This window comes from Castanea sativa, chromosome 11 (assembly GCF_040712315.1).
Source record: "Castanea sativa cultivar Marrone di Chiusa Pesio chromosome 11, ASM4071231v1".
NCBI classification, from domain to species: domain Eukaryota; kingdom Viridiplantae; phylum Streptophyta; class Magnoliopsida; order Fagales; family Fagaceae; genus Castanea; species Castanea sativa.
The window spans coordinates 68,183,497-68,210,573 of record NC_134023.1 but is presented as its reverse complement, the minus strand read 5'-3'; the positions used below and the strand labels follow the sequence as shown (position 1 = coordinate 68,210,573).

Here is a 27,077-nt window from a genome sequence, read left to right as displayed (position 1 = left end):
AACGTAAAATGCAAATTTATTGAAACAAATTACTAAAATTAATACATACGTACGTATATATATATATATATATATAATATACTAAAAAAATTTAGAAAAAATTTGGGGGGGCAGTCCAACTATAGTTTTGTCACTGGATACAATGTTAGTACATGGTTCAACCATTACATGTTATGCTATATTTGAACCCTTTGAGAACCCACATGTGTGTTTATAATCGAAAAATATTTAAAATTTACACAATTTTGCCTAAAAATGACCTACATCAATTGATGTATAATTTTTGAAAGTTATAAGTTTGCTACAGTATTTGTGTAAATTTACAATAACACTATTCATTTTGCATTTAAGGTACGTTTGATATACTGAATAAGAATTACGACAGGAATTGTAATCTTTATTATTAGTAATAAAGTGTGTTGTAATGTAATAACTAAACACATTCATTAGTTTGGTTGTGAGTTATAACATTAGAATGAAATTTAACATTTATTTTAGTAAATATCTTACTCATACAATTATATCTCCTTAAAAATTGTTATTTTTAAATTTAAGAGAGATCTGTGTTATTTTTTATGATTTTTTATTTTTATAATTGTTAGATATATATATATATATATATATATATATATATATATATATATATATATATATATATATATGGAAAGTTTGTTTATTTGAAAATATATTAAGTTTTGAAATTATTGCACTTATTAAGGAATAGTAAATACAACCTTTTAAAGAAGAATAGTTATTCTTCATTTTAAAGAATAACTATTCATAAGGAATGATTATTCCTTATAATAAAAACATAACCAAACTAAACAATAACTAAACAATAGGAATAACTATTGCATTACAACGCCTATTATAGTCTACCAAACATGCCCTTAGTTTTAATTCATTACGCATCCCAATGATGAATGAAGAGAGTGAATAATAGTTATTGTCTGTGAAAAAAGAGAAACAATTCAACAAATTTTGATATATTGATAAAATGTTGTATAAAATAGACAATCCGAGGTGAGATATTTGAAAAGTGAATATATAAATAGAAAATTTATATTTTTATACTAAAAGAAACAGAAATTTTTGCACAAACTAAAATGAATGCTCTTAGATTAGAAAGAGAGTAAAGACACCATAAGTAGTGGCAGCTATTCTTTTCTAAAAAGGGTAAGAGAATCTATTGACCGCAATAGCATCTTTATATACTAAGGAACCACTGTCAAGAGGAATATGGATGGCTATGGTAATTATCATCCTAAGAATTAAAAAGGGCAAAGGGAATCAATCGTAATGAATATAATCAAATGTTTGTTTCATTATAGTTATTCTTTATTATTAGTTTAAGATTCCAATTGGTTTTTTATCTAGTTAAAATTTAAATCAAATCCCTTATTTGATAATAAGAGACATTTTCAATTGAACCAACTAAAATCCACAACCATAACGGCATCTATATATACTGAAGAATCAATGTCTAGGAGGCCTAAATCAAGATGGCAAGAGTATCCACTGCTATTTTGAAAGATAATTGTCTTTCTAATGTTTCTTAGGACATAGTAACCTCTTCCAAACAACACTAATTGAGCACTTGTTGAATATATCTACCGTACCATTTAACATAGAGAATTAGTGTAACACACCAAAATGGCAAATTCCGTACGCACGCTAGGTGAAACAAGCACCTACCAATTTGGTCAATTCCACTTAAGATTGAATGGAATCAGATATTATGTTATTTTATTTTTGGCTTAGGAATAAAAGTATATACCATGTAATTTTTTATTGAGTTCCATTAAAAGTATAGTCACTTGGTTAGCAAAAAATTAAAAGTATAGTCACTTTTACAGATCAAGCTCCAATAACTCAAAATATATAGTAAAAAACTAGACCCAGATAGTAACATAAACTCATATCACTAGCCAAACAATTGTCAAGCATATGGCTTCCCTCAGCCGCCACCGCTACTTTTCCATCACCATTACCATGACTTCATAGTACACATTTTCTATGTATCATTGGAATTCTAATTAGATCATAAGTTAAAAATGGAGTAAACAATTAGTGACAGCTAAACTAAGAGACAATTGATTGAGTTTTTTAGCGTTGATGTCAGGATATGCCCTGTCCTAGCCAAAACTCCATGATCCTAATGGTCACATTTAAATTATTTAACAGACGTGTTCGTGTCTGTGCTTCTTAGGAAATTAACTTCTCCACACAAAAAAATGAGGAAAGTCTGCATGCCAATCATCTCTTTCAAACTCCAAAGAAGTGGGAATGTGTGTGACATTTTATTAGATATGTAATTAGACAGCTCAATTGGTTGAATTTTACGCTGAAAATTGGTATATAGCATACAAGTGTAATGGTTTGAAACATTTGGTCTAAAATATTCTTTTAAGGGTATCAATCAAGACTTGGAAAAAACATTTGGTTATTAATTTCTTTTTCCTTGACATAAACGATAGGGTATTAGCCTATTGGATCTTTATCTTACAAAGAAGTAAGAAGATACATATTTGTCACACCCACAATCTCCTAACATTTTATTATACTTCAGTGAATTGGAAAAAGAGAAGTCAGTGTTGCACTCTTGGTTACTTTGCCTTGTTCCTAACACTATCTGTACAGAAATAAATTAGGCAGAATGATTTGAACATTGCTTTTGTTTACTTGAACACGAGCACTTTGCCTTTGTATCCGTGAGTGTCTGCACGAGAAAGAGAGAGATTTGGTAAGGGAAGATAAGAGTAGTTGAAGGTTCATGTGGGATTCTTTTGCTACAAAAAGAAAAAAGTTATAGGTGATTGCGATGTACGGATAGAAATTTGTATAATACCTTAACCTGTTTCTGAAGGTCTTTAATGTACTCAACCGCCAAATCTAACATATCTGCTGTGTTTGTTTGCTGCAAAATAATTAACCAAAAAAGAGAAAACTTTGAGTTCCTAACAAAAATTTTGACATTCACAAGTCACAATATTTAGTGTAATTGTGTAAACTACCTTGTCCATGTTTGGGAAAAGCTCTTGCAGTTTCCTCATCCTTTCACTAATACGTGTTCTTCTCACCTGATGTAACAGATATCAGTGTCACGGGTTTGATTAGCTCTAGCTAATTAAGTGATTTTCATATAATTGGTGAATATGCCATGTACCCAAAAAAAGGAAAAAAAATTCAACATGTTTACTAGCTTTAAATGTAATAGATGAGATTTACCCTCTCTGCAATGCTTCGCGGGTGAGTGGCGCAACCTCTTTTGGCTCTAATTTTACAAGGAACAGAACCTTGAAACTGCAAAAACTTCTCTATAGTGGCCATCTCAACAGAAGTCTTAGGCAAGCTCAAATGATGAGTCAAACGATGGGTGTGGTTTCCAGAATCAGCATTCTGTTGAAAGAGAAAATCATTACTCGTGATAAGACAGGATAAGCAAGTGCACTGCCAAGCTGAAAGCAGAAAGAACTACAATCAATTCTGCCAATTTTACCTGAGTTTCCAATGCATTTGAAGTTGGGAACATGTTTACTTCATTGTCTCTGGCTCTTCTAAGGCTATTTAATGCAGATTCATCCCAGGAATCACTTGTGAACTTGGGGATGTACTGTTGATTGCTACCATTAGCATTTCCTAGACTTTGATCCTCTGGGCTAGTTATTTCATTCCCAATTTCAGCTATCTGAGGCAAACGCCTGGCCGTGAAGGTTAAATGATCATTCAACTTAGTCATTGATGGGCTGGCTTCCCCATTTGTACCATTGCAAGCTCTAAAAGTTCCCACATCCCTCATCACAGCAAAGCCTGTTATTCATTGAAAAGCATTCACCAATTTATTAGGAAGACTTTCAAGATAAAAGGTTCAAATTAGCATCAAATTGAAGCTTGAATAACTTAATGTGTTGATAATCTGGAACTACCTACATAACTTCTTTCAAAAGAAATTGACCCTACAGCTATTGCTAAATTCTCCTACCATTCTTCTATTGTTTTTTGTTTACCAGAAATATGCTCTAAAATTTTTTTCTCCAACTACAATTCAGTGAGAGAGGAAGGAAAAACATGTCCAACCTCCAACTCTCTTCCCTGTAAAACTAGTATAAGGTCCCTTCTTACTAGTCAAGTTTTATTACCACTTTTTTTTCCCACCTTGGAAATACAATATATGTTTGGTTGCTGAGGAAGTATAATTAGTCTAGGGACACAAATTGTTTCACAAATAGGAAATGAATAGTTATTCTAATCTTTTTTAATCTAAAATTTTCCATCATTTGCAACTTGAGAAAACATGACTAGCCTAAATCAATTTACTTAGCCAACTTTTAGTGAATTTCTCCAATATCCTATGCTGTATTTTCTTTGTTTTGTCCACAATTTACTCAGCATACCAAACACTAGAGAGGAAAAAATAGATTAACAATAAATAATCTCCATAAAGAACATTTAAATAAGCATTAAAAAGAGCAAGTGAATAAGCAACAATACCATTATCCATTGTTAAATCAGAGAAAAGGGGCGGTGAGCTACTTTGCCTAACAAGATTGGAGCGGTTTCCTGCGCCCATTTTTGCTTGCATAGAATTCTCTAATCCTACAGAGTTCAAACCACTAAAAGAGCTATCCAAAGTAGTCCCAGCACCCACTGAATTATGATTTGGCAAAGCTTGAACTTGTTGAGCAGCTTGAGCTTGGTAAACCATTTGAGAATTTGAATCTCCTGAGCCATTGCACGGTGTCATGAACCTTGCCAACATGGTTTCAACTTCTGGATTCGATGATCGAAGATCCCGATAATCCTCACATCCAACACCACCTTCACCACCATTAATGCTACCATCACCAAGGTTTGCAAAAAATGAGCTTGGAGCCGAGCGATAACGCATAAGACTAGAATTATGCTCGTGCTGTTGTTGATGTTGATGTTGTTGTTGTAGTTCTTGTTGTGGATGATGGTAAGTATTGGAGTCCATGAAATCTAGGTGATTCTTTTTCAGCTTCACATCTGAATATTTGAAGGTAGGACTATACAAAAGACTCATAATAAATAGTCTCTCCTGGAGATTCCTGAGGAACAACAATAATTATTAGAAAAATACTAAAACTACTACAAGTAAAGTATTTATAAACTGACGTAGTAATAAATACAATATCTGAATTACTTTTTTTTTTTTTTTCTGATTAAAAATACATTAGTTTAAAAAGTTTACAATAAATTGTACTCTTACTAACATTATGTTCTTTTATTTTCATATAGTGAGCTTTGATTCTCAAACAAGTTCAAAGATATTAGTATAAACTTTAAACCTGAATTATTTGTCTTGACAAACTCTAAATACTTTGCTTCAACTTCAAAAGTTACTAGCTTGTTCTTGAAAGTAGCATATACAAAATGCTCAAGTAGGATCTGCTTTTTCTTCAAACTAAACCAAACCCAAAAGCTGTCAAAAAAGACAAGAAAAAAAGCAAAACAAATTAACTTAAATTCAGCAACCCAAAAGTCAAAAAACTCAAAAGCATATATAAGTAAAAATAAAATAAAAGAACCTGCTTGAATTTGCACATACTCTATGGTATAGCTTTCTTTGAAGGGTTGGTTCTATAAGGTTCTTCTAATAACACCAACTCAAAGTCACAAAAAGATATGAGAGACTGAGGACTAAGAATAGCTTGTTTCAGCACAGAATCTTTCTGGGATTTTGTTCCTCTACCGTATTAAAATATGGAAATAGCTTCAAGACAAAAATACAAAGAAAACAACAAAAAAAAAAATCTCAGTACAAACTAGTCTAATTGACAACACGATTTGACACAAAAATTTAGCACCATTTGAGCTCCAAAATTTGTGAGATCATAAGCCAAATACCTCAGCTTTTCTGGGTCTGATTCAGAACCGCTTTTACTCTCTTACTCAGAGAGAGAGAGAGAGAGAGAGAGTTGTGAAAATTGGAGTTACAGTCACACAGAAACCAACAACGTTGTCTGTCTATTATATGTGGCACATTTATGTACTAGATTTGTTTCGTAAGTGCCCTTGATGTTCGTCTTAATTACGAGAATGCACACATGCACTGCATGACACAGTGTGGTCCTTGACGCGTCATCAATTTGGAAGAGTTGACCAAAGTACCCTGTATTTGGAGCTCAAAAATACCGGTGGCTTGCCTTTTTTTAAAAAAAATATTTTTTTTAAAGAATGTTTTTTTTTTTTTTATCACTTTTTTTGTGAAAAAGATAGGATGGCTATCTTAATATTTCTTGCTAATAAATTACTTGAGAATGAGATGTGAACCAATATGATATTGAGATTTTTATTTCTATATTTTTATTGGTATAGAAGATCAATTCCAACTTTAAGCTTTTTATCAATTAAGAATAGAATTGATATCATGAATATTAAAAGTTTTAATATATAAATTTTACAACTAGATATGTCAAAACTTTTTTAATACAAAATAAAAAAGTTTTAAAAAATAATTAATATATTGTTGATGTGATACTAATTATATTTATTATCACTTGAGATTGTTCGTGTGTTAAAGTTCTAAGACAAACTTTTTTTTTTTTTTAATTTATTAGACCATCTATAAGGAAAGATAGAAGTAAGAAGATTCATTATTTTTATATTAAAATTTTATAAGCTTCAGTTAAAACTAAATGAAATGATATATAAAAGCTAAATCTATTAAAAATTATTGATACAAGCCTCAAATTCACATTAAAACAAATACTCTAAATTCAAAATAACTTAAACCCATATGAATCCAACATTTTTTTTATCCTTTAGCAATATAGAATTAAGCTTTACAATTAAAAAAAAGGGGTACCATAGAATTAAGTTGAAAGAGAGACATTTATAATAGTAGTTTTGTTTAGTAATAATTAATTAATTGAGTTTTTTTTTTTTTTAAGAATCCAGTCCCGGAAGCCAAATTTTATTTATGGATTAAAAATTACAACGCATCTCTCATAACCAGAGGAGCTATATTATCAGAAATGGATTTAATCCAAACCTATAGCTCATTAGTACATCTGAAAAAAAAAAACGGTCTATTTTAGTTTTATTTTAAAGTTTTATTTGCCTTGGAACGGATAGAATTGCTGTCTTTGTTGTATTTTTTTCCTTTGTATGTGCGTGTGTCTATTTTAGTTTTATTAGAGCACTTGTAGCAGTAGAGCTAAATAGCTATATAACTATTTTAGCTTCACCAAAATACCAAAAAGAAGCATGCAGCAGTGGAGCTAAATCTATATTTTTTTAGCTCATTGCTACAGTGCACATCTATAGATAGATATGCACTGTTCATGAGAGCTAAAAAAAAATTAATTTTTTATTTTGTGTTCACATTACCTTTTTATTAGGGTGTTTTTATTGTAGTGAGATATATTATTTTATTGTGATAGATATATTATTTTATTATGATATTTATATTATTTTATTGTGTTGAAAGCTAAAATAGATCCACTGTGTGTAGGTAAAATAGATAAAGTAACTTTTGATAGAGCTAAATTGCTAAATTTTTAACTTCACTACTGTAAACGCTCTTATAAAGTTTGAAAGCAACGTTATCCAAGCTTGAAAGCATTTTAGCGGATATGATGCTTTGCTTATGTGCCAAGCGACTTTAGTCTAACACGTAGTTTTTTTTTTTTTTTTTTTCCTGCTGAATAACACGTAGAGTTATTTTTGTGTACATGTGTGGAAAAAAGTCCTAGCATAAATTTTTGTTTTGTCCTTTGGCTAAATTGAAGGGTCACTGGCTTTAACCTCATAGCTAGCTATAGTCGGTGAATATGCCTAATTATTTAGACATATCATTGTTCAACTTTCTTTGAGCAGTAATTATTAGTTACCTTTTAGAGTATTCTCATTGACTTGACGGAAAAAAAAAATGCATTTTTTTTTACCACAAAATGCTATCCACTTTTATGTATGTTATACGGGAAAATTAATGAATAGGATTAAATGTTTTACGGGCATTGATTTAAAAAAAATTTTTATAAATTTTTCAACGGAAAAGAAAAAAGTAATTAATTTTTTGATGGCTTTTTACTTTATGAAAGTGGTATCAAAATTTTTATAAAATTGTTTATTAACAATTGTCTTAAGAGCACCTATTAACATGGACCATCTTACATTACCACCTTACAACATACCTTATATTTCATTCTTTATTTTGCATTTCATCATATTAAATTAATATATTTTTACCCATAATCCTACACTACAAGGAGGAGAGAGATTGACCAAAAGAGAAGAGAGAATAATAAATAAATAAAAAACAATAAAATTTGGTAAAGAATGATGCTACAATATTAGGCAAACATGAATAATACAGTAGCAAACATGTATATTCAAATGCAAAATGCATGATCCTATGGAGCTAGGTTTTTGTGCATTTATGTCAATAGTGTTATGCACTCTGCATTTTTAAAGGTATTCCATCACCCAAATTGAATGCTCTTATTAGTCTCTTATTCTATTTGATATATAATTTCTAGCTATTCAAGTTATGTAATTTTATTGATGTGCTTTAAGCTGCTTTTTTCTTGCATATGAATTACCCACACACACACAAAAAAAAAAAAAGTTTCAAAAGGTGCAATTAATAAATAAATAAAAATCATATTCAGGAGCCAAAAGCACAGGTCGCAAAACAACTAGCTAGAAAATAGGGTAAAAGAAGAAAAAAAAAAAAGAAAAAAAAAGAAGGGAAATGAAGAAATGTTATTGAGACTATTTGCAAGCTGTTAAGTTAGACTTAGAATTTTCAATGACTCAAAACTACCAAAAGTTGGTCAACTAGATTAAAAATGGTTTCAAATAATCACAAAATTCTCAAAGCCAACTCATTTCTTTATTTATTTATTTGTTTTCTCTTATAAATACCTAATCTACCTACAAACTCTCTGTGTTTCCTGGAAATTCTTTTTATATGAGACAATTTTTTTGTTCTTTTTTTCTGGGATGTGTTATTAGTTCTATCAGTATAAGGTCAATCAATAAAAATATCCAGCTAATAAGATCCATAAAATATGAGTACCAAATGACATACACACGGTTCCCTCTTTAAATAAGAATTGAAAAGTCATGAAATGCATGCTATCTACCTTAATTGATATCAAGAAATTCTGACTACAGAGTGGAAATTTTCAAGGCTCTTAAAAAATGTAAGCCAAAAGCTTTGTCAATGACCTGTCTAGCTAGGTTACATATATGCACTTTTTATAGTGAAAAACGCAGGGTTCATACTAGTACAAACTGTACAATACCTCTAGCAGAAATAACAGAAAAATACATGTTTTTATTCTAGAGCCATTTTTTTAGATTTTGACCCATTAGCCGTAAAAGGATCAGTACTACTTATAGTAGACTTTGTGACAAGTACGTACATACAATGACAGTTTAATTAATTAACATAAGTTTGAATCATAAATAGTCTCTTACAAGTGTTAATATATTCCTTACGAATACAATTTCACACTGTCCACATTTTTATAAGGATGTTCGCGTTTAAAACATGAAAGCGGTAATTAATGTGTATAAATTATATAATAAATGTCTCATAATTATTACTCTATTTGAAAATTAGATGATTTACATTTCAACCTTTAGATTTAATTTACCAAAATTTATTGTGGATATACATTGACTCTTTGATTCTAACAAACAAAGTCAATGGTCATAAAATCCTCAGAGACACAATAATGAGTTTCTCAGCAATAACTGATCAATGAAGAAAATTGTTACAAGACAAACAAAACACACAAGAAAAAAAAGTCCCAGTCAAGCATGATTTCAAGCTCCAGCTAATTATGAGTTACCCAGTAATTAGGGAGTGTATCAATAATTCAAAATGTTCAACTCTGGTTGCTAAAAAAGCCCACTAATCTTCCTTGTACGCATGGATGACCTATGGTTTTGACAGAATTGAAAGCAATCTTAGCCACAAATTCATAATTGTTGACTTAAATAAAAACATGCTTTCCTCGTGATATGCTTAGAAAATTATATTTGCCCATCAAAAAAAGGAAAGTTATGTGTGATGTTTAACCAAAGCTAACTGTGGAGCTCGTTGACATAATAAAAAAGTCTCTCTTCTCCATGAGATTTTTGTAATGTTTCTGACTTTACTGGTGCAGGCATACCTCTTAGATGGTGTAGGTTTAATTTAACTGAATTGAATAAGTTTGTGTTGTACAAACATGTACTAATCTCCATATATTGAGTATTTATTAACTAGAAATTGACAATGTCAGCAAATACAAGGAGATTTAATTATAGTGTGTTGATCGAGAACACTTTTTTTTTTCTTGTTTACACCTACGATTTATTAAAATACTTACTATCAATGCGTATATTTAACGCAATAGTCACTATACAAGTATAAGTGTTTATGAAATGTGGGAGGTAATAAACGGGGTTCAAGTCTCTAAGAAGAAACTACACACGCATATTTATTTAAATTATGCTAGAATAAAATTTCTATCTTGTATAAAAAAAATACTTACTAACTTCAGAAAATAGTTATAAAAAATATAAATACATAAATAATCCCAAACACATGGACCAAGCCAATGTGTATTTCTTCTGATTTGAAACCTTGCAAATAGGTTTTGGGTATTGGCAAATTAATCCACTTTTCTGATTTGAAATTTATATGTCACCATATTTGCTTTGAAATCGCTTCTTCCTTTTCTTTTGAGTTTGCTGACTCAAGCATTATTCTAAGATGTACCATTAACCTCTGTCATTTTCTTTGTGATGTGAGTAGAGGATTCGACTTTGCCGACTTGAACAAGGATTTGAAAGCCAAACAATTAAACATTAACACATGGCAAGGAGACAAAAAATACCCAGAGTAATAAATTATGGGTTTCAATTAGAATAAGTCCGGGTATGGAAAAAAAAAATAGAATAAGTCTTGTTCTACTTAAACATAAAGTGACACAATAAATGTCACAATTCGTCCATGTGGTGAGTTGTGGTTGTTGGAGGGGTGGTGATGGGTCTATGTGGGGACACCCTTCCACCAACTACAACTTGCCACATGTTTAAGTTGTGGCATTTGTTATAGCATTTATTGTGCCCTTTATGTGGCACAAGACTTACTCATTTCAATTACTTAACCATTGATAAAGTCAATCATCATTGAATAAGGAGCCCATCAAAAAAAAAAATCATTGAATAAGGAGCCTAAGTTTGAATGCCACATGTGCTGAAAAGAAATTTATTAGTGTGGAATAATCATCACATATGTACGTGTGTGTTTGGCAAAAATTAAAAAGTCAACTTATTTTACTATTTAGCTTATTTTTACTACTATTTATGGGTCTTACTATACTATTTTAGCTAAATTTTACCTTTACCTACAATACTTTCAGTAAAAAGTTTTCAGTTTCAACAAAATAAGCAGATCCTAAATAGAATACATTTCAAATCATAAGTTATATAAAAAAAAAAAAAAAAAAAAGCTAATTATTAATTTGCTAAGTTGAGTTGAATTAACTATTAATGAACAAAATGTACAAAAGATTAGTGGGGAATTGCAATCATCTTTGGTATAATGGTTTTCATATATTTACTAAACAATCCCATCAAAACAAAAACAAAAAAAAAAAAAATTAACAATTTTTACGAAGGCATTACTATATTGTTGCTTCTTTCTATGCATTTCAACTTCTTTCTTTGAGAAATGATATGTTCACAATATTTTCACAACATTTTTATAACAAATCCTAAGTGGCAAGTTGTTACTGGTTGTTATTGTTGGGGCAAAAAAGTAATCTTAGTGTCAGGTTCAAATTTGAACCAATAACAACTAACCAACTATGATTTGTTGTAAAAATATTGTAGACGTAGCACCTCTCTCTTTTTATACGTAGGATTTTGCCAAGATTTTGCAAAATTTTTCTTTACTTAACCCGGTTCCCCTTGATAAAGTTCTTACAATTTAATTACCAAAAAAGAAAGTTTCGTGGAATCCAGTCAAATAAATAAATAAAGCCATGTAAATTGAATTCATTTGACTTTATATTAACTAGTGTGTAATCACGTGCATATACACAGATACATTTAAAAACAATCACAATTACATATATATAATTTAAAATCTAATTAGATCTAAACTCTTTTGTTTTTGCATTCAATAATTTACTTGCCACAAAAATTAAAAAATTAGATGGAACACATGCGCAAAATTGAACTCCAATTAAAATTCAAATTAGAATCTAATTGAATTTAAACTCTTTAATTTTTGCACCTAATAATTCACTTGACATACATATTTAAAAATTAGATGAGACATATAGTGCAAAATTAGACTCCAGTTTAGAATTTAATTGAATTTTCTCTTAACTTTGGCTATTAATGTGTGTGTGTGTTTGTGTGACTTATAAACTTGAATTGTTTTTAGTTATACAAAAAAAAAAACTCGTAAATATAAAATCATTCAAAAATTATATTTTTTATAGTTTATTTATATTGGACTCCTCGTTTTTTATACTAAATTAACTCATTTGGCACAAAAATTAAAAAAAAAGTTAAATTAAATGAGACACATGGCACAAAATTAAACTCTAATTGAAATCCAATTTTTCCATTAAATTAACTCACTTGGCACAAAAATTTAAAAACTTAGATTAGATGGGACACCTAGTGTAAAATTAGACTCTAATTTAATTCCAATTTGAAATCTAATTGGATTTTCTCTCTGTTTTACCTATGGTTATATATATAGATTAATTTGTCGATCAAAAGAAGGAAAGTTATGTGTGATGTTTAACCAAAGCTAACTGTGGAGCTCTTTGACATAATACAAAAAGTCTACCCTCTCCATGGGGTTTTTGTACTGATTCTGACTTTGTAAGCCCTCAAGCATTAGTAGAAATTGTTCTTAACAAAGGCATTACTGGTACAGGGCATACCTCTCAGATTGTGTAGATTTAATTTAATTGAACTCTTCTCCAATAATAATAATAATAATAATAATAATAATAATAGAATTTTATAAGTTTGTGTTGTACGAACATGTACCAATTGTTCCATATATTGATTATTAAGTATTTATGAAGTAAATCTTGTTTATATTAGCAAATACAAGGAGCCCTAATTATAGTGTGTTGAGAACACTTTTTTTTATATACATATACGGATCTATCAAAACACTTATTAATATCATAATAGTTTTAAAAATTAATAAATAATAATAAATAAACCAAAAACATGGACCAAGCCAATGTTTATTTCTTCTGATTTGAAACCTTGCACTTAGGTTTGGGGTATCCACTTTTCTGATTTGAAATTTATATGTCACTATATTTGCTTTAAAATCACCTCTTCCTTCTTTTTTTGCATTTTTGTTGACTCAAGCATTATCCCAAGATGTATCGCTAGCCTTCTTCGTTTTCTTCGTGATGTGAGTAGTGGATTCGACTTTGCCGACTTGAACAAGGATTTGAAAGCCAAACAACTAAACATTGACACATGGAAAGGCAACAAAAAATACTCAACAGAGAGTAATAAATTGTGGGTTTCAACTTCATAACTAGCTAAAATCTATTATCATTGAATAAGGAACTTATGTTCGAATCGCATGTACACCAAAAAAAATATATTGGTGTGGAGTAATCGTCACATTCGTAATATGCTTCATATCATATGTTATTTATAAAAATAAATTAAAAGGCTAAATTTTTAATTTGCTAAGTTGAGCTGTATTAACTATTAAAGAACAAAATGTACAAAAGATTAGTGGCGAATAGCAGACATCTTTGGTATATCATGGTTTTCATATTTACTAAAAAAATCCCATCAAAAAAATATTTACTATTTTTGCAAAGGCATTAATAATTTTTGCTGCTTTCTATGTTATTACAACTTCTCTCTTTTCATATCTAGGATTTTTTCCAAGATTTGCAAAAATTTTCTTAATTAACCCGGTTCCCCTTATGAAGTTCTTACAATTTACTTGCCAAAAAAGAAAATTTCATCGAACCCAGTCAAATAAATGAATAAATCGCAGTAGATTTAATTCATTTGACTTTAAACTTTTTTTTTAATTTTTTTATTCAAGATAGAATTATACTCTACTCTAATCTAAGTGTATATGTGTGAAGTTCTTTCTTAGAGATTTAGACCTCGGCCCTTGCGCCCCCTCCCCCCCCCCCCCTGACTCCATACCACAAACAATACTTATACTTCTGGAATGACCATTACACCAAGGGTGCGTTGTTACGACTTTAAATCTTATTTAGTCATGCATTGTGATTCAACCTAGTAACGTTGCATGACATTTAATCTTCATCATTACGTCAAAGGACTAATTGGTTTTTGGTGTAAACAGAGTTCAAATTCCAGATCTCTTATTCGACGACAAAAAAATTTATCAATTGAGCTAATCAGAACCTACAACTCGGTAACCCTAATGAATATCAGACTAAGGCAACCTTTTGCTAGTATTTGTGAGATTCTTAAATTATGCTACGTTCTCATAAGTGAGATGACCTGTCTATTGGGTTACAAATCATTTGTCAAAGGGTCATCTTATTAGAAATGTTCCCTGTACGAAAGGAAAAGATCAAAATCAAACTGTTACATCGGACAAATTGCGTATATTATAGGACAATGAGATGCTTTGACTTTGCAATTCGTAGTATTTAAGAATCAATTTTGATACTTCAATCAAAAACTTGGCATCTAGAGGTGTCACTGTTCTTTCCCACTATGTCTGCGATCACCACCGTAAACTTTAAAATAAATAAATAAATAAAAATTTATTACATACTTTCCTTTTCAGTCTTCAATGAAAATTAAGCTGCCTAAAAATAGGTTAAGTTGTGTGAAGCTTCACGTGATATATTATTGATTATTTCAAAAGTATAAATTGTTAGAAATTTATAAATTTAATTATTTAATCCAACACCCTTTCTTAAAGTGCAGGCTTAAACTTTCCTTATTATGTGAGGTCCAACATTTGAAATTTTTTTAAATCTAATACCATAATGATTTATTGATTGTCCAAAATCTTAAAGTATTAGAAAATTGTAAATTATCATTTAATCCGACAAGGAACTTACTATAAAAAGCTCATCCTATCCCACTCCACCCCTTGTGTGTAAAATGCAAAAAGTGCTCAATTTTGCACATTTTAACTCAAAAAACTTCTATACCAGTCTGTGTAGAAATATGTAAATATACACTACGGCTGTGCAAATGAATAATAACTGTGTATATATACATGGTTACTGTTTATGTGTAAAAGATTTTTTTATTCTTTTTTTCTCTCTCCTCTATCAAACTACTTCTCTTCCCCAACCTTTACAACAACCCAACACACCAGAATAAGAAGAAGGTAGAAGAAAATAACCACCCAACCACCAAACCCAGTGCCACCACCAAACACCGCAACCTAGCACAGAAAATTAACCCAAAATCAACGGAAAAAAAAAAAATAGAAAATCCAACTCAAAATCGAGACAAACCCAACTTAAAAACAGTCCAAACCCAACCCAAAAACAGTCCAAACTCACCGGAAAATCCAGCCCAAACCATACTCAACGGAAAACTCACATGAAATGCCCAACGGAGCCGAATATGCCGCCTGATCTGTTGCCACTACTACCGCCCAATCTGCTGCCGTCAGGTCTTCCATTTCTGTAGTCGATTAGGGGTAGGAGGCGAAGGGTCAGTGGTGGAGGAGAGAGGGAGGGGCAAAGGAAAGAGGGAGGCTGAATCGGTGGAGGGCTAAGGCTACGAGCTGGATCGGTGGCAACAGCAAGCTAGGTAAGGCGACTGTCAGGGAGAGAGTGAGGGATGGAGAGGAACAGGTGAGAGAGCTGAAAAAGTAAAAATGTAAAACAAAGGAACCGATGAGAGTGAGAGAATGGGTATTAATAAATAATAATAATAAAAACAATAAATAATATTATTTAATTAGAATAGATGTGTAAAATAAATAAACTAATATGGGTGTTTCGGAAATATGGTAGTGTAAAATAGACGAAAATTTTTAGATGGACTGATGTAGTTGCTCTTATAATTTAAATTATACATATTCTTTTATCATTCATTCCCTAAACACTTGTTTCACTATCTTTCTCAGTATTTTAACCACACTCCCCCCCCCCCCCCCCCCTTCTCTTTCATCTATCTCTCATTAGTGCCATAACCACCTCATTAGAAATAGAAAAACATCTTCACCTCAGTCCACATCACTCATTAGGAATGAAAAAATATCTCCACCTTGGTCCACATCACGTACTTCTAGCTTGGGCAAGTTTTTCTCGTCACCCCAAAAGATAGTCTAAGCGGAGATAAGACACTCATAATTCAATCTTACCTAACAATTCTCGTACCGTCTTATTACCATTCCCTACCGTCTTTATGTTTTTCTTTTTCCTATTTTTAAATCTTTCAGATGTACTTGCATTGTGTCCTTACACTTGGATTATCAAATGGACTCGGCCTCTCTACCAATGGCATAAAATATGAATTTCATCTATTGTGGGAGATGACCAAGAAAGACTAAGGTCATTGCCGTGAGGTGGGCTAGTATACACTCAATCGCACGTTGATGGAAGTATGTGTGCTTCATCAACAGTTGACAGTAGAGAGACAAAAAATGATTAGTTAAACTTGAAATCAAGCAAGCACAAATAGTTGGCAGATGGATTAATTTAAGCTATATACTATTATATCATTTTTTTCATTGACATATTAACATAGTTATTAGATCTCAAACCCAGAAAAGTCGCTTCAAGTTTAGATTAATTTGAGCACACATAAAGATCAAAGTTTAGATATACCTCTTCATCTTAAGTTGCAGAGATATATATGCACATGAATTGTGTTCAAAATGTATACTACAAATCCAGAATCAAGCATCGTTCTGTCTAGATAAATTTATGTAAGTAAACTAAGAACTCACAAATTAAACTTCTAGTCATCAAGTTATTTGCTCCTAGGATGGAAAATATATATATATATATATTAAAGAAAGAAAGAGGAGAGAAAAACATCCTTAAAAATTTATTTCAAAAATATAATTCTAATCATGGAAAGAAAAATAAATAAATAATAATAATAATGTTCTCATGAATATTGATTAATTAATAAAATTATTGCCAATTTTACTAGAAAAGAAAATTACAAACTAATTTAACAATAAATGTTAATGATGTCACATCAATAACAAATAAAAATAAATTTGTTATAATTATTTTTGTCTTATTCTTAAAAATAAACATATTTATAGAGCCTATATAATAAAATTTATAATATCTCAATATCACTTTTATATAATTTCGCTGTCTTTTTTCCAATAACTACACCAACTACTAATGTCCTTTACTTTCCATGATAATTTTCTATATATTTACGAACTGAAAAAAATCAGACAATCGCAAAGGTAATCTAACTTGAGATTGCAATCATTTTGAGGAAAAAAAAAACACTATGTGACCAATGTGATGAACATATCATCTAATGCTAGGTACTTTTAAACATATATTTAGGTCTCACCAACACCCACCTAATAATACCAACCCATCAATTGGAGTAATCTCGGCGTGCACTACCTTTTTTATGACCTTTCTAAATGGATGAGATGAGGTTAGGTTTTCATGATAAAAAGTGTGGCATTTTCTTAATTGTTCTCTCTCTTTCTCTCTCTCTCACACAAAAACGATTAAAGAATCAAATAAAGTTTTTGTTCTTAAAAGAAGATTGATTGCTTACGAATCTACCATTTTTTTTTTTTTGGTAAGAATCTACCATTTTGATAAAATTAAAGAATATTCTACAAAGAAAGGAATAATTGGTCTCATATATCTTATAAGCTTTTTTTTTTTCCTTTAAAATGATATAGATACAAATTTTTTTACAAAAGTTTTTATAAACTGTTAATATGGTGAGTGATTATTAGTAAATAAAAAAAATGATGTTATTGGTGGATCCAAATGAAAACCAATAAAAAATTTACCACAGCAAAAAATTATGAAAATATTATAAAATAGTTTGTGACAATAACATTACTATTTTTTTTTTTGTTATGGGATAAGCATATTTTCAATCTCAAAGTCTCATATTTGGACACAAGATTTCGTGCAAATGATACTTATTCCCTCAAATAAAAGGTACAAATATTATTATGCAATCTTGAATTCTTGATTTGATTTGTCTAATAATATTAGCTGTACCCTCCTAAGAAAAGGGCAGAGATGTTGGGTAGCATGTATCAAAGACATCATTGGATGGCATTTTGGTAGGCAAAGTGCCAAAGTCCCCTATAAAACAATCTCACAAATTACAACTGTAAATTGGGGTTAAGAAGTATAATAATTTACATATTATTTTACTTGGAAATCAAAACTATGTAGGCCAATCTCCTAGCAAACTCCTTGATTAGCGACCATTTGGATTTTTGACCTCACTTTTAAGTACATATATGATTTAATTTGCCAATATTTAACTCCTAAAAAAGATTAACTTGATAATTGTAAAATAATAGGCTTCTATGTTTGATAATGTTCTATGTGGGTGTATTGATTCCCAAAAGTAGAGATGGGACGTTAGGCATAAAGCTGGTGGATAAGGATAATGACCAATATAATCCATAGCCGCAAAGCAAATTAGTAATGCGAGATACACAACATTTTTTTACAATTTTTTATTGCCTAGTGAGGTGATAAATTGTTATTAATTTCCCACATGATTCTACTACTAACGTCCCTTTGTTGTTGTTCATTCATAACTTACCACATTCCAACGGTTCTAAAACAAGTATTTTTATGTCTAAACTGTTACAATTTTCACATATGAGCCGTATGGTTACTTAAGTAATAAAGTTTAACATTGAAAACTAACAACAAAAATGTATAGTTAGATTGGTTAATATAATATAATTATATCCAACTCCCTTTTCTTTTCTTTTCTTTTTTTTTAGAAGAAATTAGATCCAAATTTAATGGCTTAAGTTTTGGGTCAATTGACTGAATTGGTGTCTCTAACCACAGCCAAAGACTTAATATGCTATCTGAAATCTGAATCTTATTATGGATGGATTGGAGTGGAAATTAAAGCATAGCCAACAATTTTTTAGTAGCTATTCCAAATTCCTCAGCCAAAATAATAAACAAATAAATGCAAAAGGACTAGCTATTCTATATGCTGTTGCTTATAAATTGACCAAGTTCTGTCTCCCAAGATAGAAAAATATTCTACAACAAAAAAGATATATAGCGTGTGAGAATTTTTTTTTTTTTTTTTCTCATCTGTTTCACAAAAGGAATTTATGTTTCTCAATAAATGCACATACATGATGATGAGTTGTTATCAACTACTTGCAACTTTTTTTTTTCTTTTATACTCACGGGATATATCCTATAAGTCTAAGAGATCCACAGCCGTTTCATCATCATCTTTTTCTTTTTTTACTTTTTATGAAATGTTGTCTTTTTTGATAGATGCCAGAAGCTGTTCTGAATTCTGATTACCAAGTTTGTTGTATTCTTAATTCTTTGCCATATCAATGTCTATTAAATAAAAGAAATCCAAGTTTCAGAGATATGCATTTTTCTTACTGGCCACAACTTGAGCCTGATTTGATGATATTAAGCATCACCAATGTTGTCTTAGACCCAAAATCCATTCATGATAGTTGCTACTCCTAGGATTGTGTTATTACTTCTTCTTCTTTTTTTCTTTTGAACAAAATATCTAGGATTCTTTGCATGCCCTAGTAAGATAATATTACTTTTTTTGGGGGAATAAGATAATATTACTTTTTTTAGGGGAAAAAGATAATATTACTTAGAATATAATAATAACTTCAATTTTTTTATTATTATTTATGAATCCAGTTAATAGATGCTATTAGAGCATCAGTTAATGAACTATTTTTATGAAAGTTTCAATACTACTTTTAAGTGCACAATTGCACCTGGACCCAAAGAAATTTATAGGCTCAAGCCCAATGAGCCTTAAACAATAAAATTTGTAAAGTGTGGGCTTGAAATCTAGGTTAGAAGTACTGAGAACTTGACAATAGGCTAAGAAGTACAAACACTTGTAAATATTGAATGATAATTGCTAATGGACCTCCTCGGACGTGAGCCGAGGACTCTTGTTATATTATTTATCTTCCTCTCTTAAAGATTACAATTCTTCATCTTTTCTTAGTTACAGACTACCCCCCTTAAATACTTCATTTCCTGACTCTTTATCAACGTGTTGCTCAAACCCCTTCCCCCCTAGATATTTCTTCCCTTAGTGCCTTTGAATAGTGACCAAAAGTTTCAGCCTTACTGTTTAGGGGTCACTTCCCCATTAATGCGGCTAGGGAGGTAGGTGCAGAGTCTTTAATGTGGAGCTGACAGCCTTGGCTCATGATACTTTTCTAACATCGGTGTATCTAGTAAGTTCACGGCTTCCCCCTCTTAACCAACAGTCTTTTCAGAGTTCTGCCTTGACCTTCGTAGTAAATCCCCGAGTTCTCTTGGGTCTGTCCGAGGAGAGACTCGCCCTCGGCTGCATCCTCGGACCCTCGGCATGTGGGCCAACCCGCAGTACTAACAAATTCTTAATTCAAGAATAGATCGGCCCTCCTTGTTAGAGCCCAAAGGCCCAGATGCCCGCTTGGGTCCTTTTACTCCCCACAATACTATTATTAAGAAAATATATATATATATATATATATATATATATATATATATATATATATATATATCAAAAAATTAATTTTTTTTTCTTTTTTTATAAAAACTTTCTTAAAATGACTTAATAACAAATACTCTTAGGGTATCCGTTAATAAAATTCATTATTTATTTCTGTCAAACTTCAAATTCATTTTACCTTTTTTTTAGTTATTTATACAAGATAGAAATTTTACTCTAACTTAATTTAAGGGTGTGTTTGCTTGGAGGTGAAATAGGGTAGATGAAAAATTTTGGAGAGAAAATGGAAAGAAACTTTTTGGAGTGTATTTGGTTGGGTGGGGAAAAAGGAAAATAAATAGTGAGACCTAAGTATTTTCTCTTCGGGCTCACTAAAAATTTTTCTCTCCAAAATGGAGAGAAAATTGAAGGGAAAAATTAGACATTTTTTTGGACAAAAATGCCCCATGTGCAAGGCTTGTCCACGTTGCTCTTTTTTCTTTTTATTTTTCTTTTCTCCTGGACATTGCCTCTTCTTCCCATTTTTTTCCTTTTGATTTATTGGACGTTGCCTCTTCTTCCCTTTTTTTTTTTTGTTTTTTTTTTTTTTTGATTTACTGGGCAGGCTTTCTACATGTCCATTGCTCATATTCTTCTTCTTCTTCTTCTTCTTTTTTCTTTTTTTTTTCTCTTGCTTTCTTTTTTTTTTATTGTTTTTGTTTTGTTTAGATGTGATTTTTTTTCTAGATATGATTTTTATTTTTTAATAAATTTAGGTGATTGATTTTTTTTTTTTTTGGTTGTTTATCCCTTTTTTGGTTTTAATTGAGCATCATTTTTTAATAAGGGTATATATGCGTAAATTTATATAAACACACTTTTTTCATCCTTCCACTTTTCTACTCTCAACCAAACAAAAATTAGGGAAATTAAAATATTTTCTATCCTCCCACTTTTCCATATTCCCATAATTTTTTATCCTCTCACTTTTCCACCCCTCCAACGAAATGGGCCCTAAGAGTTTGTTTAGATAGCACTTATTTTGCTAAAATTGAAAATAATAAAATAATAATAAAAAATTTACTGTTCACGCACTTAGCACTGTTCATAAGCTTAAATGCATTGTTTATGTCTCATGAACAGTACAAGAGGTGCTGGAAAAAAAAAAAAAAAAAAAAAAAAAAAAAAAAAAAAGGCAAAACGCCAAACGCAGTTTCATTCGTATCCAAACTAACACTAAGTGAATATGTGCATGAAACTCCCTTCTGAAGACTTGAATTCCGGCTCTTATAGTCTTATTACTCACACTCCACAAGCACTTATACTTGTAGAGTGGCCTTCAATTTTATTTACCTTTTTATCTCTCAAACTCATTTATGAATATAATCAATATAAGATTCGATAGAGTCAAATTGAATTTTTGATGAGTTGAGTTAAATTAAGACTCAATTAAGATGTAGATGAATTTAATTGAATTGAATTAAGTTTAATCTAGTTGACAATAACCACATACATAGAGAGCGTCTCAAAATAAAGAATTAAATATAAGAGAGAGAGAAGACAAAAGGCCTCCAAGGAGCTATGGTTGTTTGTGTGGAGGGAAACACAGACACGTGAAAGTACCTTTGCTACTATTGTTTGCTCAAAGCTAGTTTAGATTTTGTGCCTCAGTTGGCTATGAGACTGAAAATACATTAAAATACAATTTTGGCTAAGAAAGAGAAAGAGAAAGAAGGGAATGCCTAGAATCGAATGAAGTCGAATATTGAGGCATATGTACCAAGAGGATTCCTGTCATGTCCAAATATATGACAATGATAAGGATTCACTAGTTGGATCCCACCACTTTTGCTTTACTTCCATAATTAGAAATCCCAATAGGATGCTGAGAAAACATTTCGATTTTTGTCTTTTTTTTTTTTTTTTAAGTTTTAACACTGTCCTCTAGATCTATTGAAATTATTCGGTACAATGCATTGAAGTTTCCACTCATTGGAGTCATACCTAACTTGTGATACTCTCCGATCTAATCGTACTAAATTCAAGCCAAGTTTACAAATTATGTTCAAACTTAAGCTCGTAAAAAAATTCCAAAATTTTGGGCTTAGCAAAACTCAACTTCATTATCAAAAACAAACTCAAGCTTAATATCAAGTCCTTGAGCTTAAGCTTAAATATAATCCGTATGAACATGATACATAGAACACATACACAAAAAAAAAAAAAAAAAAAAAGTCTACATAATTATCAATCATCTTTTAAAATTGCATGTCTTTCACTTATATATTTTACACTTCAAATAATTAGAGATTTCAAGAAAAACTTGGATGGCGGCTAAATCAAAAAATTATAAAAAGAAAAAAAGAAGAAATTTCAAGGAAGAGATTTACCTCTATCACCGGCGGTAAGTGAAGACTGTGAATGGCTTGAAACAAATGAGACAAGATTACAGAAAGGGGCTTCAAGCAAATAAGGAGAGAGAGAGAGAGAGACGTATGTTTGTTGAGAGAAAGAAACTAAACTAAGATTGAAAGAGATAAGACATAAGGTTTCTTAAAGAAGATTAGTGTGTAGAATAAGATGTTAAGAGTAATGAGTCAATGAAACTAAGGGCGGCAGTTAGGGTGAGTGGTCCCAAGTGGGGCATGTGTATTATCTATAAGTCTATTTTTTCATGCCCATATCAAGCTTATTTTCAAGCTTAGAAACAAGCCTAAGCTTGGCTTGTTTTGCATCGAGCCCTATGTTCACAAGCCTGTTTGTGAACAACTTTTTTATTATTTTTGGGCTCAACTTGTTTAACAAACAAATCGAAAATAAAGCTTGAATTTGACTTATTTATAAATAAACAAACACTAACAAGCTTTTTACATTCGGTTATCTTAAAAACCCTGTTGTGACATGCTTGATGGACCAACTCATGAGCCTTGCTTATGGTCCCTCAAAAGTAGAGAGATAAATTGTATTGTTATATTTTTCACGCACTATACTACTATAGTCCCATTGTGCCAGTGCCACCAAGTACCGTATTTGTTTGGCATTGACAACAAAAGCTTTTTCCAAAGATGAAATTGAGGACCCTTGCCAAATTGAATACTGGACCTCAACCTTTCAATCAGATTCAACCATTGAAGAAATTGACTCGACAGTAAAACCACAACACTTTCCTGATCAGCTTTTTTTTCTATTCGTGTCCTTTTTCTTCTTTTTCTCTTTCTGATATCATAAAGAAACCAAAGTTGCATACCCCTATTGTGCAATATCATTACAAGATCAGAATATATTCATAGACCTTTTGGTAGCCAGAGATGCTAGTGAGATGCTAGTGATCTAAGCTTGCAGTCTCTACAAATCTTTGATGGTCCTTCACTATTGATGACATTTGTCATGGCACCACCTTTGCTTACTTTCCAACTGTCTTCCATCTCTCTGCTTCTACAACGAAGCAGAACGTCATAAAGAGACCAGTTATTTTCTTTCAAGATGCCAAGAAACACTTTTGAATTTTGATGCTTTATTTTTCCAGTAGTGCGAGTCTCAATTAGTGTACAAGTGTATTTACCTAAAGTTAACAAAATTATAATTATACCAAAAATATGAAAAATTTTAAGGTATTCTTGAAATAAGGAGAAATTGTGCTTCCTCCTTTTACATTCATGGTCACATTTATAGTAGACCCAACCATAAATGTGAGAGGAGAGCATTGTTCTTCGTACTTATAGCCTATTTGAATTGAGGGAGAGTAGCGTAAAGTAGAATAAATTTAACTCCAAATTAGTCTATTTTGAGTTACTCCCCTCCAATCTCCCTCTTTCCCCCTTTAGGCTCCGTTTGGGAGTTTATAAGAGAATAGAATGGAATAGAATGGAATGGAATGGAATGGAATAGAATGGAATGGAATGATCATAAGGGAATAGAATAGAATGGAATGTATTTAAGTAAAGAAAATAAATGGAATGGAATTAAGTAACCTTGATTGGATGTTTTAAAATAAAGGAATGGAAATGAATGAAATGTAAGTAATCTTGTTTGGGAGTAACATGGAGGGAATAAAATGGAATCATTTTATGACAATATTGCTATTATATCTCTATTTTAAAATAAAGGGTTAAATATATATAGGGGTATTTTGGGAGGTTTAGTAAAAAAACTCATTAAATCTAATTCTATTCCCTCTCATTCCTCCCAATTTTGAGGGAAATGAAAATTTGAGGTTTTAGGCTCCGTTTGGAAGTTCATAAGGGAATGGAATGGAATTGAATGATCATAAGGGAATGGAATGTATTAAAATAAGGGAAATGAATGGAAAAGAATGGAATGGAATAGAATTAAGTAATCTTGATAGGATGTTTTAAAATAAAGGAATAGAAATGAAAATGAATGGAATGTAAGTAATCTTGTTAAGGAGCAATATGGAGGGAATGAAATGGAATCATTTTATGACAATATTACTATCAGACCCCTATTTTAAAATAAAGGGTTGTATATATAGGGGTCTTTTGGAGTTTTAGTAAAAAATCATTAAATCTAATTTCATTCCCTCCTATTCCTCCTAATTTCAAGGGAATGAAAAATTGAATTTTTAAGGGAATAGAGAGGAATGAGTGTTCCTTCCTACCCATTCCATTCTCTCACACTTAAACTCTCAAACAAGGGAATGAACTTTTCATTCCCTCCATTAAAACTCCCAAACAAGGGAAGGGAAGAATATTCTAAAATTATTCTTTTCATTACTTTCCATTTCATTCCATTCCATTCCCTCCTCCCAAACGAAGCCTTAAGGGAATAGAGAAGAATGAGTATTCCCTTCTACCCATTCCATTTCCTCCCACTTAAACTCTTAAACAAGTGAATGGACTTTACATTCCCTTCATTAAAACTCCCAAACAAAGGAAGGAAAGAATATTCTAAAATTATTATTTTCATTCCATTCTATTCTCTTCTCCCAAACGAGGCCTTAATCCAAACAGACTCTAAACGTAAGAAGAAGGAATATCATTTCTCTGTACTTCAAGTGTACCTAAGAATTACTCTAAAAATACGGGTGAGAGTTAAAAAAAAGTACAAATAACTAAGCTAACAAACTAACCCAAAAAATAAAAGGCTAATCTAAAAGCTAAGAGTCAAGTATAATATGATTTTTTTTTTTTAATTGTTAATATAGACAGAAGACATAGGGGATGAACAATGAGAGTAAGAGAATAAAATTAAATGAGCAAAAGTACGTTTACATTAAGTTCGAACCAATAAGAACTTCTTCGAAAGAGAACTGAGATGGAGCCTGAGTTTCAACAAGCTAACCAAAGTACTAGTGAGGAAGATGCAGAGCTTGAGAAGAGTGTGAGGAAATCCAAAGACAATCCTTAAGACAGGCCTTTTGTACACAGGTCAGTTATAAGGACAGCTTGTTGGGAGATATCCCTAGTGCTTATGCACAGGCTTTTCGATTTGAAAGGGTGGATGAGCCTAAGGTGGAGTCTGACACAAAATTGGGTGATATTGTAAAGGGCATGGTGGATGTTAAACTATCTCAGGAGACTAAATCTCGGATTAGAGCTCCCTGGACAAAGGCATTGATAGTGAAAGTGTATGGTAAGACTATGGGATATAATTACCTCACTTTCAAAATCAATACCTTATGGAAACTAGTGACAAAAATGGATCGTGTTGATCTTGGGAAGGATTCTTTCCTAATTAAGTTCAGTGAGGATTCAGACTATGACAAAGTGTTACAGGGAGGTCCCTGGTTTATTGGGAAGCATTTTCTTGCAATCAAACCATGGGAACCATATTTTAAAGCATCTAAATCTACATTTTCTTTTGTGGCTGTTTGGATTAGATTTCTAGAGCTTCCCATTGAGTTTTATGATCCCTTGGTGCTTAGAGAAATTGGTTCAACCATTAGACCGATCCTGAGAATTGACTCTTACACTGCCTCGGGTTCAAGAGCAAGCTATGCAAGGTTGTGTGTGCAAATTGACCTTTCCAAGCCACTGATCAACATGGTTAGAGTTGGATGTTTAAGACAAAGGGTAATGTATGAGGGCATCTCGGCTTTGTGCTTCTGCTGTGGGAGGGTCGAGCACAAAATTAAGAACTATGACTTTTAAGTTAGACCAATGGAGAAGACAACACATGAGGAACCTTTGGAGAAACAGGGTGCACAAACGTCCCCAACGAAACTAACTGAACAACCTGATCCTAACTTTGGTGATTGGATGATAATGACCAAAAAGAAGAATCTATTTAGACTTGGACGAAACTGTGGGTCCAATCAGCCCCACCAACAACCAAATGCCCTTCCTAAGGTTAATAAGGGTAAAGAAGGAAATTTGAACAACCTAACACCCACTAGCCCTGAATTGACCTTTCAATTTAGTTCTAGTCCTTCTAATAGAGCCGTTGAAGCCCCTGTAGCTTAT

The 27,077-nt window shown here is 31.4% G+C and overlaps 2 protein-coding genes across 4 annotated transcripts; one reads left to right on the top strand and one right to left on the bottom strand.

The window, feature by feature from the left end:
- Window positions 1–2,426: 2,426 nt before the first annotated feature.
- LOC142617935 (transcription factor bHLH130-like) lies at window positions 2,427–6,011 on the bottom strand. 3 transcript variants are annotated; one of them, XM_075790911.1, is made up of 9 exons: window positions 5,869–6,011; window positions 5,570–5,734; window positions 5,310–5,443; window positions 4,492–5,069; window positions 3,500–3,810; window positions 3,229–3,399; window positions 3,015–3,080; window positions 2,849–2,917; window positions 2,427–2,719 (listed from the first exon to the last, which is right to left on the bottom strand). In XM_075790911.1, exons 4-9 carry the CDS (start codon window positions 5,042–5,044, stop codon window positions 2,648–2,650), a joined length of 1,242 nt encoding a protein of 413 aa, XP_075647026.1. In that variant the 5' UTR covers window positions 5,045–5,069; window positions 5,310–5,443; window positions 5,570–5,734; window positions 5,869–6,011; the 3' UTR covers window positions 2,427–2,647. The 3 variants fall into 3 exon arrangements, with proteins under 3 accessions (XP_075647026.1, XP_075647027.1, XP_075647025.1); XM_075790912.1 differs by lacking the exon at window positions 5,570–5,734 and having other exon boundaries at window positions 5,869–5,982; XM_075790910.1 differs by lacking the exons at window positions 5,310–5,443; window positions 5,570–5,734 and having other exon boundaries at window positions 5,869–5,972.
- Window positions 6,012–25,929: 19,918 nt separating this feature from the next.
- LOC142617025 (uncharacterized) lies at window positions 25,930–26,765 on the top strand. The gene is made up of 2 exons (XM_075789731.1): window positions 25,930–25,995; window positions 26,043–26,765. The coding sequence occupies exons 1-2, from the start codon at window positions 25,930–25,932 to the stop codon at window positions 26,763–26,765; spliced, it is 789 nt and encodes a 262-aa protein (XP_075645846.1).
- Window positions 26,766–27,077: the final 312 nt, after the last annotated feature.

What these genes read in the sequence shown, in the direction of transcription:
- LOC142617025 (XM_075789731.1), top strand. Translation starts at nt 25,930, where the DNA reads ATGGAGCCTGAGTTTCAACAAGCTAACCAAAGTACTAGTGAGGAAGAT. An exon ending in ATGCAGAGCTTGAGAAGAGT is followed by an intron (nt 25,996 to 26,042) that starts GTGAGGAAATCC and finishes TTTTGTACACAG; the next exon opens with GTCAGTTATAAGGACAGCTT.
- LOC142617935 (XM_075790911.1), bottom strand. Translation starts at nt 5,044, where the DNA reads ATGAGTCTTTTGTATAGTCCTACCTTCAAATATTCAGATGTGAAGCTG. An exon ending in CAAATGCATTGGAAACTCAG is followed by an intron (nt 3,400 to 3,499) that starts GTAAAATTGGCA and finishes CTCTTTCAACAG; the next exon opens with AATGCTGATTCTGGAAACCA. An exon ending in ACCTTCAGAAACAGGTTAAG is followed by an intron (nt 2,720 to 2,848) that starts GTATTATACAAA and finishes TTTCTCGTGCAG; the next exon opens with ACACTCACGGATACAAAGGC.